The sequence below is a fragment of the Theobroma cacao genome, chromosome 10, assembly GCF_053813885.1.
Source record: "Theobroma cacao isolate CCN51 chromosome 10, ASM5381388v1, whole genome shotgun sequence".
In the NCBI taxonomy this organism is placed as follows: domain Eukaryota; kingdom Viridiplantae; phylum Streptophyta; class Magnoliopsida; order Malvales; family Malvaceae; genus Theobroma; species Theobroma cacao.
In genome coordinates, this window is record NC_142648.1 from 819,497 (window position 1) to 833,636 (window position 14,140).

The 14,140-nt window shown below is 35.2% G+C and overlaps 2 protein-coding genes across 2 annotated transcripts; both read left to right on the forward strand.

Annotated features, from left to right (window-relative positions):
• The first annotated feature begins 597 nt into the window (after positions 1-597).
• On the forward strand, positions 598-4,001 carry LOC18585848 (Haloacid dehalogenase-like hydrolase (HAD) superfamily protein). Its single transcript, XM_007008900.3, has 6 exons — positions 598-1,198; positions 1,997-2,125; positions 2,215-2,335; positions 2,463-2,544; positions 3,282-3,435; positions 3,535-4,001. Exons 1-6 carry the CDS (start codon positions 884-886, stop codon positions 3,667-3,669), a joined length of 936 nt encoding a protein of 311 aa, XP_007008962.2. The 5' UTR covers positions 598-883; the 3' UTR covers positions 3,670-4,001.
• A 5,942-nt stretch (positions 4,002-9,943) lies between these two features.
• Positions 9,944-12,670, forward strand: CCR3 (CRINKLY4 related 3). Its single transcript, XM_018129639.2, has one exon. It carries the CDS (start codon positions 10,068-10,070, stop codon positions 12,486-12,488), a length of 2,421 nt encoding a protein of 806 aa, XP_017985128.2. The 5' UTR covers positions 9,944-10,067; the 3' UTR covers positions 12,489-12,670.
• The last annotated feature ends 1,470 nt before the right edge of the window (positions 12,671-14,140 follow it).

The window sequence follows — 14,140 nt, forward strand, 5'->3', positions numbered from 1 at the left end:
TTGATGTCCAAAATGAATTTGTCCACTTCATTTCTACATTAATTTTCACAAATATTAAAATTATATTTTGATTTGAAAAATAAATAAATCATGAAAAATAAAATTATAATTTAAAAAGTATTAATTTTCTAAAAAATAAAAAATTATTTTGAGATATTTAAAAAATTTAATTAAAAAATTATTAAAAATAATAAATCTTTGATGACTATTTGATGCGTATAAATTAAATATCATGATAAGGTTTTAAATAAATAGGAGAATTGCAATTTATTTCAATTTATTGCTTATGGTTTTCAAAAGTTTCATTTAAGATTGGGTAGTTGGTTTCATTGTACAATAATATTAAATTTTTAATTAAATGAGATCTTTTATTATTTGGTAATATAAAACATTTAAGGAAAATTAAAAGATTATACTATATGCCTATTTATTTTATTGGTTAATGGATAAAATATTGAATAAGGAAGAAATTATTTTTCCATGACCTAGGTAGTTTAATTAAAAATTAAAAAATTAAATTATCTTAATGGGTACACTCCAAATTCCAAAATAATTAATCCTAAAAAAAGTTTGAAAAAATAAAGAAGGAAAAGGAAAGGAACTTATCACTCGCCGAACTCAGTGCGTGGTCAGCATCACTTTCCGACTCTCTCTCTAGACTTTTGCTCGAGTCACCACCACCACCACCATGACCATAGCTCTGATAAAACTGCTTAACGAAGAGAGAGAAAGAGAGAGAAATGCCTCTTAACGAAAGGAAAGAAGGGAAGATTTTATCCGGTTAAGTGCTAACCATATTTAACGAACCGTTCCGTCCGGTTCCGGTAAAAGCGCGAGCAACCATATCTTTCTCTATCTTTTCATTAAAATCGTTCGAGTTTCGATGGCTGAGTTGACTCAGGCCGAGGTGTACTCGCCTCGGTCGATGCAAGTATGGAGGGCGTTGTTGAACTGGCTGGCTTTTTTCTTTCAGATCTTCGCTCAGATCATCAGAGCCGTCGGTCAATATCCTTTGCTGTCTTCTTCTTCTTCTTCTTCTTCTTCGTCTTCGTCGTCGACGACTTCGTCTTCCCCGCACCGTTTCAAGCCCTTGCCTGTCGATGACTCGACCGAGATCGAGTCTCCCGCTACGGTCGAGATCGCTGCCGTTTTGGACTCATCTGTTCTCGCTGATGAAGACAGCGTCGAAAAACTCACGGTAGGAATTGAAAAAAAAATAATTTTTTTCTTGAAATATAGAAATTTTATACTATTTTAGATTCTATTTTTCTTTAAATTAAGCAATAAAAGTGTTTTTTTCCCTGAGGAATTGGAGCATTATTGAATTTTAATTACTCCAAAACAAATTGTTTTTTTTTTTTACAATAAAAAAGGGATCTTTTAATTATGTTAGAAAAGTAATTAGCTTTGTTGAACTGGTTTTGCTTTAATTTAAGCTAAAATTTAGCTTTGTTAAGTTCTTTGAAGCAGCGGTTAAGCATTTCATCAAGAAATTAAAACATTTGCTTATAGACTTATAGCTTTATTCAATTTAAGCATGAAAATAAATAGGGAATTTAAGCAATTAAGCTCTTTGGTTATTGCTTTGGGAGATGTAGAAAACATGAAAATAACTTGACCTCATTTAGTATTTTACTGTTATTAGTAGTATAATTTTGGGGTTGATAACTTGTAAGTTTAAGTTTTTGATTTGTGTATATCAGCCATTTTGGGAATTGAATTAATGTATTGGAAAGTTAACAACAAATACATATCAGGTGTGGGTCTACAATATATTTAACTGTCTCTTGTGCCTAATTTTCGGATGTCGAAGTTGTGTTAAGAAGCATAAAACCATGAGGGGATAAACATACCGTCTTTGATTACTTTAAGGTAAGGTGTTCAAAGCAGGTGAAAGTGTAAACTCGAAAACGCCATGTGTTGTATATGTTTTTATTATTTGTTTTGGTGTATCATTGTTTGCCAAAGTTATGGGGTCTGATTCATGCTTCTGCAGGTAGTTCTTGACTTGGATGAAACTCTAGTATGCGCTTACGAGACATCTAGTCTGCCACCTGCTCTTCGTAACCAGGCAACAGATGCTGGATTGAAGTGGTTTGAGCTGGAATGTGTATCTTCAGACAAGGTTTCTTACGAATAATTGATTCTATATTTTAAATGATGGCATTTATATGAGAGAGGCACTTTGTCATTTGGGTGCTTTGATCTTTGAAGGAATTTGAAGGAAAGCCTAAGATCAATTATGTTACGGTGTTTGAGCGCCCGGGGTTGCAAGAATTTTTAAATCAACTAAGTGAATTTGCTGAGCTTGTACTATTTACTGCTGGCCTTGAAGGTTTGCTTATTTATTATGTTTTAATTTTTAACTTATTACTTCATTACTCATTTTTCTCCTTATTTTTCTTCCTCTCACTACCCCCTTCATGCATTTTCTCATGAATTATATTATTGGCTGCTCACAGGCTATGCTAGACCACTTGTTGACAGAATTGATGCAGAAAATCGATTTAGTCTTCGACTTTATAGGCCTTCTACAATTAGTACGTAAGTACTGCTTCCTGTGTATGCACCTTTAATAATCTTCTAGCCTACTCACTGATTTGTAGATGGAAAAGATGAAACCTTTTCGTATTTTGTGTTAGCATTTGTTGTCTGGGAAATTATACCGATACTGATTTCTTTATATTTCATTGCCTATTATATATGCTTGGTCTTCTATCCTGTGCTAAATGGACCTTGGTAATGATACTTTTGGGGGATTCCTCTCCCCAGGAAATCATGCATAATGGCCAAAATCTACTTATATTGAATGATGCCTTGAATCCAACGCCTGGTTCTTGGGTTACATGAATAAGTTCATTTTTTTTCCAGTTTATCTTGATATAAGATGAACGACAAATTAGTTCTATGTAAAATTTCATGAATTTGTTTTAAGCAGTGCTAAGGTGTGTTTGCCTAATGTTTGTATAGAAGGGATGCATTGGTGCTGGTGTTGAGATGTTTTTGATTGGTTTGTTTGATAATTATGGTGAGAATTTTTGTATTAAAGGTTTTGGAAAACATTATTAAGTTCTTTCATTTCCTATTTAAAATATAAAGGGATTAGTTTAGGTGTCCAAAGACTCCCAACATGCTTTGTGCCAGGCTTAGATGGTTTAGGGCGAATTTGTGCCTTCCTTGTGTTGCATGTGTAAGCAATCAAGTTTTTGGTGATTATTTGTCTAGTTCCACTGAATGTTTTATTGTTACAATTGGTAAAGTTTTTCTTCTGACATAAATAGGGAGTATCGGGAGCACGTGAAAGATCTCTCCTGCCTATCAAAGGATTTATGCCGAACTGTTATTGTTGACAACAATCCTTTCAGTTTCTTGTTGCAACCACTGAATGGGATTCCATGCATTCCATTTTCTGCAGGGCAGCCACATGATACACAGGTACCAGGATGTCCATTATCAAAATCTCATTATCCTCATTTTGTATAACATGTCTGATTGTTTACTTTCCACCTCTACATCTGGTTTTATGTCAAAAAGCTTCTGGATGTCCTTCTTCCACTTCTCAAGCACCTTTCTCAGCAGAAGGACGTGAGATCTGTTCTCTATGAGAGGTTCCGCATGCCTGAATGGTTTCAAAAACAGGGTATCCCTGCCTCAGGTTGGTCAGTGTAGGAAGAAGACCATAGACAAGGCCTTTGGTTCTTCCATGTACTTTTCCTGCCAAGCTCTATTTTCCAAAAGGCTTATTATAGGATTAATGACCTTTTATATAGCATTTGACTTCTGGAGGAGTCAATGATAGCCATTAGAGACTTGCGAAAGGATTTATGTGATGCTATCTCTCATTCGATTAGGTAAACCATTAATGTATTTAGATCCACTGAAAATTCTTGATTCTTAGTGTAACTTTGTTTATAAGCTTGCAATCCTGTTGGATGTTTATGTATCTTTCAGAATTTTGTAAATTTCTTCTCAATCAATGATTATTTTGTAGTTTACACATCCTTTCACCATGTTGTTTTTATATTCTACTATGTGCAAGAAGCCATGGCTGTGTTGTTGTGATTGGCTAGGAAGTTTGGCCAGATGACCCAACTTTAAGTTGTTTCTCCTAACGGATCAATGGGGCAGGGAGGAAGATACAGCACCTGCAAGCATGGTTATAAGGTTACTTTGATCTCCAACATTACCCTGTTATGGTTTCGAATGCAAGCACCATCAATTTTTATAGCTGATGCTACCTCTGGTAGGAAAGGAACCGATCTTTAAACTCCCTTGGAGATAAAAAATTATTCGATTAAGCTCCTTATTCTTCTGCAAGTGCCTCCAACACGGACAAGCTGCAAAAAACAGGGGCCTTGTGAGGGGTAAAACCTTCTCAAAATCCTTGTGAGCAAGGCAGGTTCAGACACAGATGACATTTCTTTTTGAAGCCCGAAGGTCATTTTTAGATACCCTCTCTTACAAGTTTTATCACCCTCGTCTAACTGCATTTGCAACTGATGACTGAACATGGTCCTGTTTGTTTAACACTCAAATGTCCTTGGTGGAGTAAACTTAATTCAGATGGGTCTTCCTTAGGCAACCCAGCAGCTGCAGGAGCAGGAGGAATTGTTAGAAACAATTGTGGGAACATGATCAGGGGCTTTTATCCGTGCCATGAGATCATTACCCTCTCCCTAAAAAGTTAATTTATTAAGATGTGCATCACCTAGGTTTATAAGCTCTTACCAGCTCGATGAAGTGCTTGGCAACTACCCTGCCCACCTTCTTTTTGAGTGCCTGGTGTTGGTCAAGTCTAAAATGAGTCCGCTTTCCAATATTACTTTAACACGGAGTTATTACTTTTATTTGAATGTGCATTGGCCATGTTTATAAGCTTCGTAGAATTCTCTTACTTGTTAGATGTAAGATTGAAACACTTGTCTACTTTTTTTGAAGCGCTAGACGTAACACAGGAGGCTAGCTAAGGCTTCCAGTGTTCAAGCAGAGTTATGGGGTCTTAGAGAAGATCGGTATTTGGCTAATAGTTGTGCGATCGGTTGATTGGAAGTTGAAGTGGATGCTAAATTGTAACTGGATCTCGTTAACAATGCATACACCGCTGGTCACCCTTTAGGAACTTTGATTGATGGTTGCATATCCATGATGAAGAAGTTTCAGAAGGTGACCGTCAACCACTGCTTTGGAGAAAGCAAAATGGCTGCTAATCTTCTAGATAGGAAAGGGAACAAGTCTGATTGTACTTCAGTTTCTGTTCTTAATGTTTTCCCCGAACTGAATTCTGTGTTGTTTGCTGATATGTTAGCAGTATCTACTCCCAGAACTATGCATGGCTTTTAATTTTTTCAATGAAGTTCCCTTTTGAACCAAAAGAAAAATGTGCCAGCATAACGTCGAGTCAAAGTAGCAGGTATGGTGACTGCCTATGAACATTGCATGGACCAAAGCTTGATCAATTTTCCAGAGGAGTAGGTTAGCACAAAACCTACCCTTGTAGCCTTTATCTGCAAAAGTTCACATTTTCCTGTCTTCCCTGATATGAAGCAAAGGCCTATGTTCAAATTTAAGTAAATAGTCTGAAACCAGGATTGGTGCAATCTGGAAATAGTGTACCAGACACCTGAGCATGGCCACATGAAGGAGGGATGGTTTGGCTTTTGTTTAGTTTCAGATTTTTTGCTTGATAATTCTTTGGGAAATTGTATACAATTAGTTAGCAGCCAGACAGCATGTTAGCAACTTAAGCCATCAAATTGGAATTTTACAGCTTTCCCTGTCCCCAAAAGCAGCCTAAAAGGCCCCAAACATACATACACACAGTGACAAGAAGCGGCATCAGCAGCAGCATCTTCTTTTCCTGATACACTTTCCCCGTGGTTATAGAATAGTTAAAGCCTGTAAAGACAAAGTTCAAGTACTAGTTTATTTAACTTTGTTCATATTTTCTGAGACCTGAAGCTCCCTCTTTCCAACAGGACAGCATGGAATATAATGAAATTGGATTTGGGAAAACATCTCACATGGAGAAGACATCAGTTTGAGGAACATAGAAGAACATTTCAGCCATTTTTTACTCCCCCAAAAAGGAAACTGAGAATTCCAATCTCTAACAGATGATTACACTTGATTTCAATTAAGATTTGATGCTAAAAGTATGCAACAGGGTTTGCCACAGATTGTACATAAATAAATGCATTTTTTGGGAATTTTATTACCTCAAAAGACCAATGTTAGTATTTGTAATCCTTTGTGAAACAGCTATGATTACCCTTTTAAGAGGTTTAGGGCCCATGGAGATCAATTAATTTTCTAATTCCTCCTGTTGGCTACCTTCCTTTGTACTCTTAAAACTATGCCTTTTCTAGTCAACTTGATTCATTATCATGATGATGATATGGGCTTCAACTCCTCAATTTCTACCTCTCTTTTCCCATTCCTAATGAATGAACTGGCAAAAAAAAAAAAAAAAAAAAAAATTCAGGGTCTGAGCTGTTTCTTTATTTAGATTCATCAAAGTAGTAGAACTTTGGGGTTTTTTTTTTGCTTGGAAGAACCCTAAATTTCACCATCAATATGTACCATTTTAGGATCACAACCTTTTAAATACAAAAGGAACAAATGATTTGACACTTGGGATGGCAAAATAAATTGATGTATACCTTCCCCTAACAAAGGTTTGAAACATTCTTTGATTCCTTGGAAATATATGTGCTAAAATTAAGTAAAATAATAATAATTTCATCTGTGTCCATTCATTTTTTTTTATCCATCTTTTTTAATAGAATGTTGTAAAATCTTTATCGTAATTCCGTTAAACTCGAAAAGAAATAAATATTTAAAAACGAAGAAAGGATAAATTTTTAATAAAAGAAATTCATTGATTTAATAAATAAAAGCACTATGCTGAAAATAATGAAATGGTCCTCGTTATCATTCTTCCTAAGTTTCACATCAAGTCATCATAAGGTTTCATTTTTTTTTTATTTTGTGTGTGAGAATCATGCCATCATTTCCATGTGGAAAAGTAAATGGATTAAATTAATTATTATATTAATAATTAGTTTAATAAATAAAGAAATCTTTTTTTTTTTCAATGTTTTGCAACTACTGCTACTACTTAACTTTCAATGGTAAAGCAGTCTTAGTCAATAAACTAGAACTTGATTACCTCGTGTAATGTATGTGGACAAGTCCTCCTTAAAAGGAAGAAGAAAGAAAGAAAATTCTTGAATTTCTCTTTATAAATTAATTTGACCATCCAATTTTTCTAAAAGATGACATAATTTATATGTATCATGATCAATGTTTGCATGCTGTAATTGGCACCTACCAACAACTACAACTAACCTTTTTATATATTATATAAAACAAATATATTAAGAACCTTCCCTCATTCCTTTTTATCGATCCATCTTTCTTTTTCGAAATATCTTAATGTGAATTTTTTTTCGGTACTTAATATTTTTACTTTTATTTATATTATAAAATTATATTAATATAAAATACATCAAAAAAGGATAAAAAAAGAGAAACAAATGAATGTTAAAAGATTGTTCGGACGTCACAATATATGTTTTGAAATCCCTAATTTAAAATTTTATAAGTATACAACATATGTTTGCTTTGAATATAATTTAGATTTATAAGCAACATTATTTTAAATCTTTATCCTATTGCTTCCTCTAAAAAATCAAAATAAATTATTATCATGTGGAAATTGACTTTCGGTGTTCTTTATTTTATATAAAAAGCATGAATATATATATATATATATATATATATATATATATATATATACAAAGAATACAAAAACATGGGGCAAAACCCAAATTTGTTAATATATATATTTTTTATTTTCCCAAAATAAAACCATGGGAACATCACATAGAACTTCACATCAAAAAACAAAAAACCAAAGCTTTCTATTTTTGGGGGGTCTTTCTCAAGAGTGGACTTGACCCATGAAAGCAACAAATGAACATTGTAAGAAGAAACACAATCAACCCTTTATTCATGGTGTTTGACTGAGTAATTTACATTTCTATTTGAATTTTGCTTCTTGAATTGATAGAAAATACAAAGATAATTGACTCTAGCAGATAAAAGATACCTAATTATATCAACATCTTGATTTGATTAAATTCGACAACCTCGTTTAAAATTTATTTTCGTAATAATTCGATCTTTCTATTCATAAGATAAAGTTTGAATTTTTTTTTTTTATATTCAAATTTCCGAGAATGGTCAAATGAAACTTGTATTAAACTTCTTTTTCCCACCATATAAAAGTCACAATTCTCTTTTAAAAAAATTCATACTTTAGGAAAAAGTCTAAATTTTATCAAAATTAGGTATTTGTTTTATTAATATACCAAACTACACCAAATATATGCTACATGAATAGTTCAAATTTTGAATAAATTTGCTAACATCATTTTGATTATTTTATTTGAAATTTAAATCACATGTTTTATATTGTATGATCCGGTCGTTCAAAAATTGATCAAAAATCAAAGTTCAAATTTTTTAAAATAAAAAACTTATTTTTATAAACAATTAATATCACATAAATATATAAATTATTCAAAATTATTAAAGATAATCAAATGAATATTGTATTTAATTCTTTTTAACCCTCAAATAAAAATCACATTTTTTTAAAAAAAAAGGAAATTTAATGCTTTAAGAAAAAGTCTAAATCGGGTCAAAATTAGGTACCTGTTTTATTAATACATGTCGACTACGTGTTTCTTTCTTACATTTGATTCTGTTTACGACAAGCGTGTGTCGGAGGCGCGTAAACAATGTCTTTTTGTACAGGTGGTAGACTTATATGTGCGAGTAAGCCAGCGTAGCGAGTATGATTATATTTGACTCCCACTTCCATAGCATGACTCGTTTGGCTGGTTCAAAATGAAAGGGCTTTTTAGTTTTGAATATCCAAAAAGAAAAAAAAAGATAGATTTAAAGGAGTATATATATATTTATATAAAAAGGAAAAGATGTTATTTTGAATTTCAAATTTAAAATTAAAGATATATATCTATATATTTAAATTTAAAATTTATTTTGAATAGGAGGGAAAATTAAATAATGATTTCTGGCTATTTGAAAAAAAGATATATAGTTTACAAAAAGATAAAATTAGAAAAAATATAAAGTTTTTGATTTGCAAAAAAGCTGAAGATTCCAAATTTAAATTAAAAGAATCTTTTTATATACTTTTTTTGGATAATTTTGCTTGTTAAAATTGGATTTAGGTGTCAATTAACACGATAGGTAATTAAAGAAAACAATACGAAAATTTACGGAGATTATTTTTACAAATTTAACTAGAAAATGTATAACAAAAAATTAGCATTTAGATTTGAAAAATATTTATTATTCATATTTATTATAATCATTTCAAATTTAAGACAACAATAATAAGTATTCGAAAAAAATTATTCCGGAAATCAATAAGGTATTCATTTTTTAACAATATTTATTTGTCAATAAAATAATTTTATTTTAATGGAATAGAAAATTGAGATTTGAAAATATTATTGATATTTGAAATAAAAATCTATAACTTAAATTCTTGTGATCATCCTTTGTCATCATTAAAATATTTGAATAATAATTTCTTTATTTAAAAAGAAGATTGAGAATCCAAATCTCAAAATAAATTTTAGATTTCCACAATCTCATACTTTTAGTCAAAGAATCTTCTATTTTCATGTGGACCTAAAGAAAATTAAATTAAAAACTTCCTAATCTTTGGATTTATTATTATCTATTTATTTAAAAAAGAAAAAGAAAAATTATTATTACATTTAATTTTTGGCAAGTAAAAAAAAATATTGGCGGTTACAATTCATTAATTTAATATCCTTTGTCCCAAACACAGCCTCTTTCACATTCTTCTTGAAATGCTCTTTAAACTGAAACTCACATATTCATTCGTCTCTCTCTAAAACTTGGATTCTCTCAAGCTCTTACCTTTTCTTTCTTCTCTCTCTCTCTCGCCAAATGAAGCTGACGGACGGAGACGCCACCTCTTCCGCCGTTAAGCTCGACTGTTTTAAATGACAAAGCTAGCTTTTGCTCTCCTTGTGGCCGTTGGTTTCCTTGCAGCTATCTCCTTCCCACGGTTAACTCATGCCTTGGGCTCGGGCTCAACGCTCGCCGTCGCCTATGGCACCGTCACAGTCTGCGCCATCGTAGCCGCGGAGCCGAATCAACGGATTATCTGCTACCGCCCCGGCGACACATCTTCCTCCGCCGTCGTCCCCATCCTCCCGAACGTCTCCTACTCCACCGTCGTCGGTGGGGAAACCGACGTTTGCGCCCTCCGTTCCGGCGGTTACAGCCTCCTGTGCTGGAAAACAGACAACCTGACTTTCCCCGTCAAACGCCTCTACATTAACTACACCGTGACCCTGCAATCTCTCTCCATCGGTGAGGAAAGGATTTGCGCGACGACGACGAACACGTCCACGCCAGTATTCTGCTGGAGAACCGATGGTAGTAATAGAAACAACAGCGAGGAGTTACCGAATGGTAATTACAGCATGGGAAAAATCACATCCGGGGTCGAGTTTTCTTGTGGGATTGTGTTGAGTGAAAACAACCGGGTGACTTGTTGGGGAGATAACCCAGTCGGGAAACAAATAGAAAGGCAATTCGGGAACATGTCAATGTCGAATATCGAAGCCGGGTTTTCCCATGTTTGTGGAGTGAGCTCAGCTGGGGATTTGGTTTGCAAAGGAGATAACTCGACAGGTCAACTCAATGTTCCATCAAACAAAGGTTTGAACTTTGCTTCGGGGTTAGCGCTCGGGGAAGGGTTCAGTTGCGCAATCAGGAGGTCGAGCGGTACAGTTGTTTGTTGGGGTTCGATGGGTGAGACTGCGGTTGGAGGAATCGGGTTCGAATCCATCGTTTCAGGCTCAAATTTTGCTTGTGGATTAACTACCAAGAACCTTTCAGTAGTTTGTTGGGGTCCAGGGTGGCCTGGAACCAATGGGTCGAATTCAAATTCTACAGTGAATGAGTTACCTTTGGGAGCTGATATTTTACCATGGCCTTGTGTTCAGTCCTCTTGTAATGAGTGTGGGTTATATCCTGACTCAAGCAGGCTTTGTTTTGGCTCTGGTAACATTTGTAAACCTTCCCCTTGTTTCAATTTCACCGCCCCACCGCCGCCGTTGCTGGCAGCTCCACCTCTGGGTACCACGCGGTCGTCGCCATCTAAAGAGTTGAGGAGAGGGTTATTAGCTTTTGCAATAGTTGGATCAGTTGGATGTTTCGTGGGGATTTGTAGTATTGTTTATTGTTTATGGACCGGGGTTTGTTTTGGGAAAAAGAAAGTGCATAATTCAGTTCAGCCAACAATCACTAGAGCTGGTTCTAATGGCGGTCCAGGATCGAATAACAGTCCTCCTTCAAGGTCATCTACAATCAGACGCCAGAGTTCAAGAGCAATGAGGCGTCAAAGAAGTGGAACATCATCGAAACATGCTGATAGAGCTGAGGAATTTAGCTTGGCTGAGCTTGCTGCTGCCACCAATGATTTTTCATTCGAAAACAAGATTGGTGCTGGGAGCTTTGGGGTTGTTTACAGAGGGAAACTGCTGGATGGCCGTGAGGTGGCAATCAAAAGAGGTGAAACAGGTTCAAAAGCCAAGAAGTTTCAAGAGAAAGAGAGTGCATTTGAATCAGAATTGGCATTCTTGTCTAGGCTTCATCATAAGCATTTGGTTAGGCTTGTTGGGTACTGTGAAGAGAAGGATGAAAGGCTTCTGGTTTATGAGTACATGAAGAACGGTGCACTTTATGATCATTTACATGATAAGAACAACGTTGAGAAAAGTAGTAGCCTGCTTAATTCCTGGAAAATGAGGATCAAAATTGCTTTGGATGCAGCCCGAGGGATTGAGTATCTTCACAATTATGCAGTTCCACCTATAATTCATAGAGATATCAAGTCCTCTAACATATTACTCGATGTGAGTTGGACAGCAAGAGTTTCAGATTTCGGACTTTCCTTGATGGGTCCGGAATCTGACAGAGATTACAGGCCAATGAAGGCAGCCGGAACAGTTGGTTACATTGATCCTGAGTACTATGGCTTAAATGTGTTAACAGCAAAGAGTGATGTCTATGGTCTCGGGGTTGTAATGCTAGAACTTCTAACAGGGAAGAGGGCTATATTCAAGAACGATGAAAATGGAGGGACCCCAGTGAGCCTGGTGGATTTTGCAGTGCCTGCAATCATGGCAGGGGAACTGGTTAAGGTTCTGGACACAAGGGTTGGACCACCAGAGCTGAATGAAGCTGAAGCAGTGGAGCTGATGGCATACACTGCGATGCACTGTGTGAATTTGGAAGGGAAAGAGAGGCCTACGATTGGTGACATTGTTTCTAACTTGGAGAGGGCAGTGAATGTTTGTGATGGCAGCCATGGCAGCATCTCTAGTGGTACATTCTCAATTGTTTCAGAGTGAAAAATTTCAACTCTCCCTAAAGGAAAAAGTAAATTTTTTTTTTCTTTTTCTCTCATTAATTTTGGAGTGTAAAGATTTTTAGGACTTTTATTTTTATTTTTTCACATCCTCTAACATTGAGCTGTAGTGTAGGATTTTGTGAACACTGACAGCAACCAGAAATGATTACATGATTTTATTTTCTTGTTGCTCTTTTCTGCCATGGCAGAGCTTAGCTTGATTACTCTCTTCTTCTTTCTTTTCTAATTTGACCATTTGGGGTTCATTTCAAACTAAGAAGCCAAAAAGAAAAAGTACTCACACTGTTGGGGGCCAACCTGACAAAGCCTAGTAGCCAACCAGAAGGAACCAAAAAGGCGTGTGGACAGGGACTTTTAGCTTTTGTCATGTGCTTTGAAACTTGCATCAGGTTTGGTCGCGTGTTTCACTCTGGAACTCTACAGCCCACCAGGGGCACGAGCCTCAGATTTTGTCAAACACCCATGCACTGAAATGGTCCAACAAACACAAAGGCAAAACAAATGGGTCCATAGCTTGGAACACATTTTTTATACAAATTCACACGTATGGGCAAATCTAGATAAAGGAGATTGACTTTGAACCATGGGTTTGGTCAGTACAATAAGGCCTAGTGGTTATCCTAATCATTCGACACGTGTACCATCGAGATTCCGAGTTGGCATGACTGTACTGAGGTACAGTAAATTCTCAAAATTCATTAATTGGTAAATTGGATTCTCTTAGTGCCATTGATTCCTTATGGAATGATTCTGAATTGGAGCGGTGACTCATAATTAATGTGAAAGCGGAAGAATTAAAGTACACATTTAAATGAAATTAAATGTCGGTGGTCCTTGGTGAGCCAGATAAGGCGGTTCAAGGACTCATGGGTAGTGGCTCGATTGGCCGGTGACCCGCCTCTTTCCTGTCGGCCTTATTTATTCATTTGCTTGGTTAAATTTGTGGAATGATAAAAAGGGTGTTGTGGAAAGTGTTCGCAAAATCAAGACTGGTATGGTCGAAGTGTGAAACTATATCTTATTATACCTTTTCACACTCCCCACTCTGCATTGTTAATGTAATTATACTAGTTATACAGATGATAGTACAATTAAGTTACAGTACTGTCAATGATATATTATTAATGGTACTCTCTCAAATTCCTAATAAATTTCGATACTAAATTTTTAGTTTGAATAAAGGGTTTTTCTTTTTCAAAAAATTAAAAAATTTCAGATTCCCCATTATTGATAAGATGTGATGTCATCATTACCAACATCTGACATCTCCTGAAATTTTTGGACTTTTGATTTATCTTCAATGGACTGAAATTGAAAATCAGAAAAAGGAGAAGCTTTGGGCATGGACTTGGTGCCAAGAATTTGGTTCATCAGTCATCACTCAATGCATTTTTTAATTTTGTTTTTGCCATATGGTATGTAATTTAATGCTCATGAATTCTACCGGTCAGTTTTTCCATGTTAAGGCAAAAGTTAAACATATCTAGAATATTCAACATTGTAACTAATACAGAATCTCTAGGCTGAAATTATTGACATATTGACCCCAATTTGTCTCACATTCAAGCCCACCTTTTTATTGTCGTAGACCCTTGTGATTCGGGCGGGAAAAGAGAAAGAACAGAGAAGGGC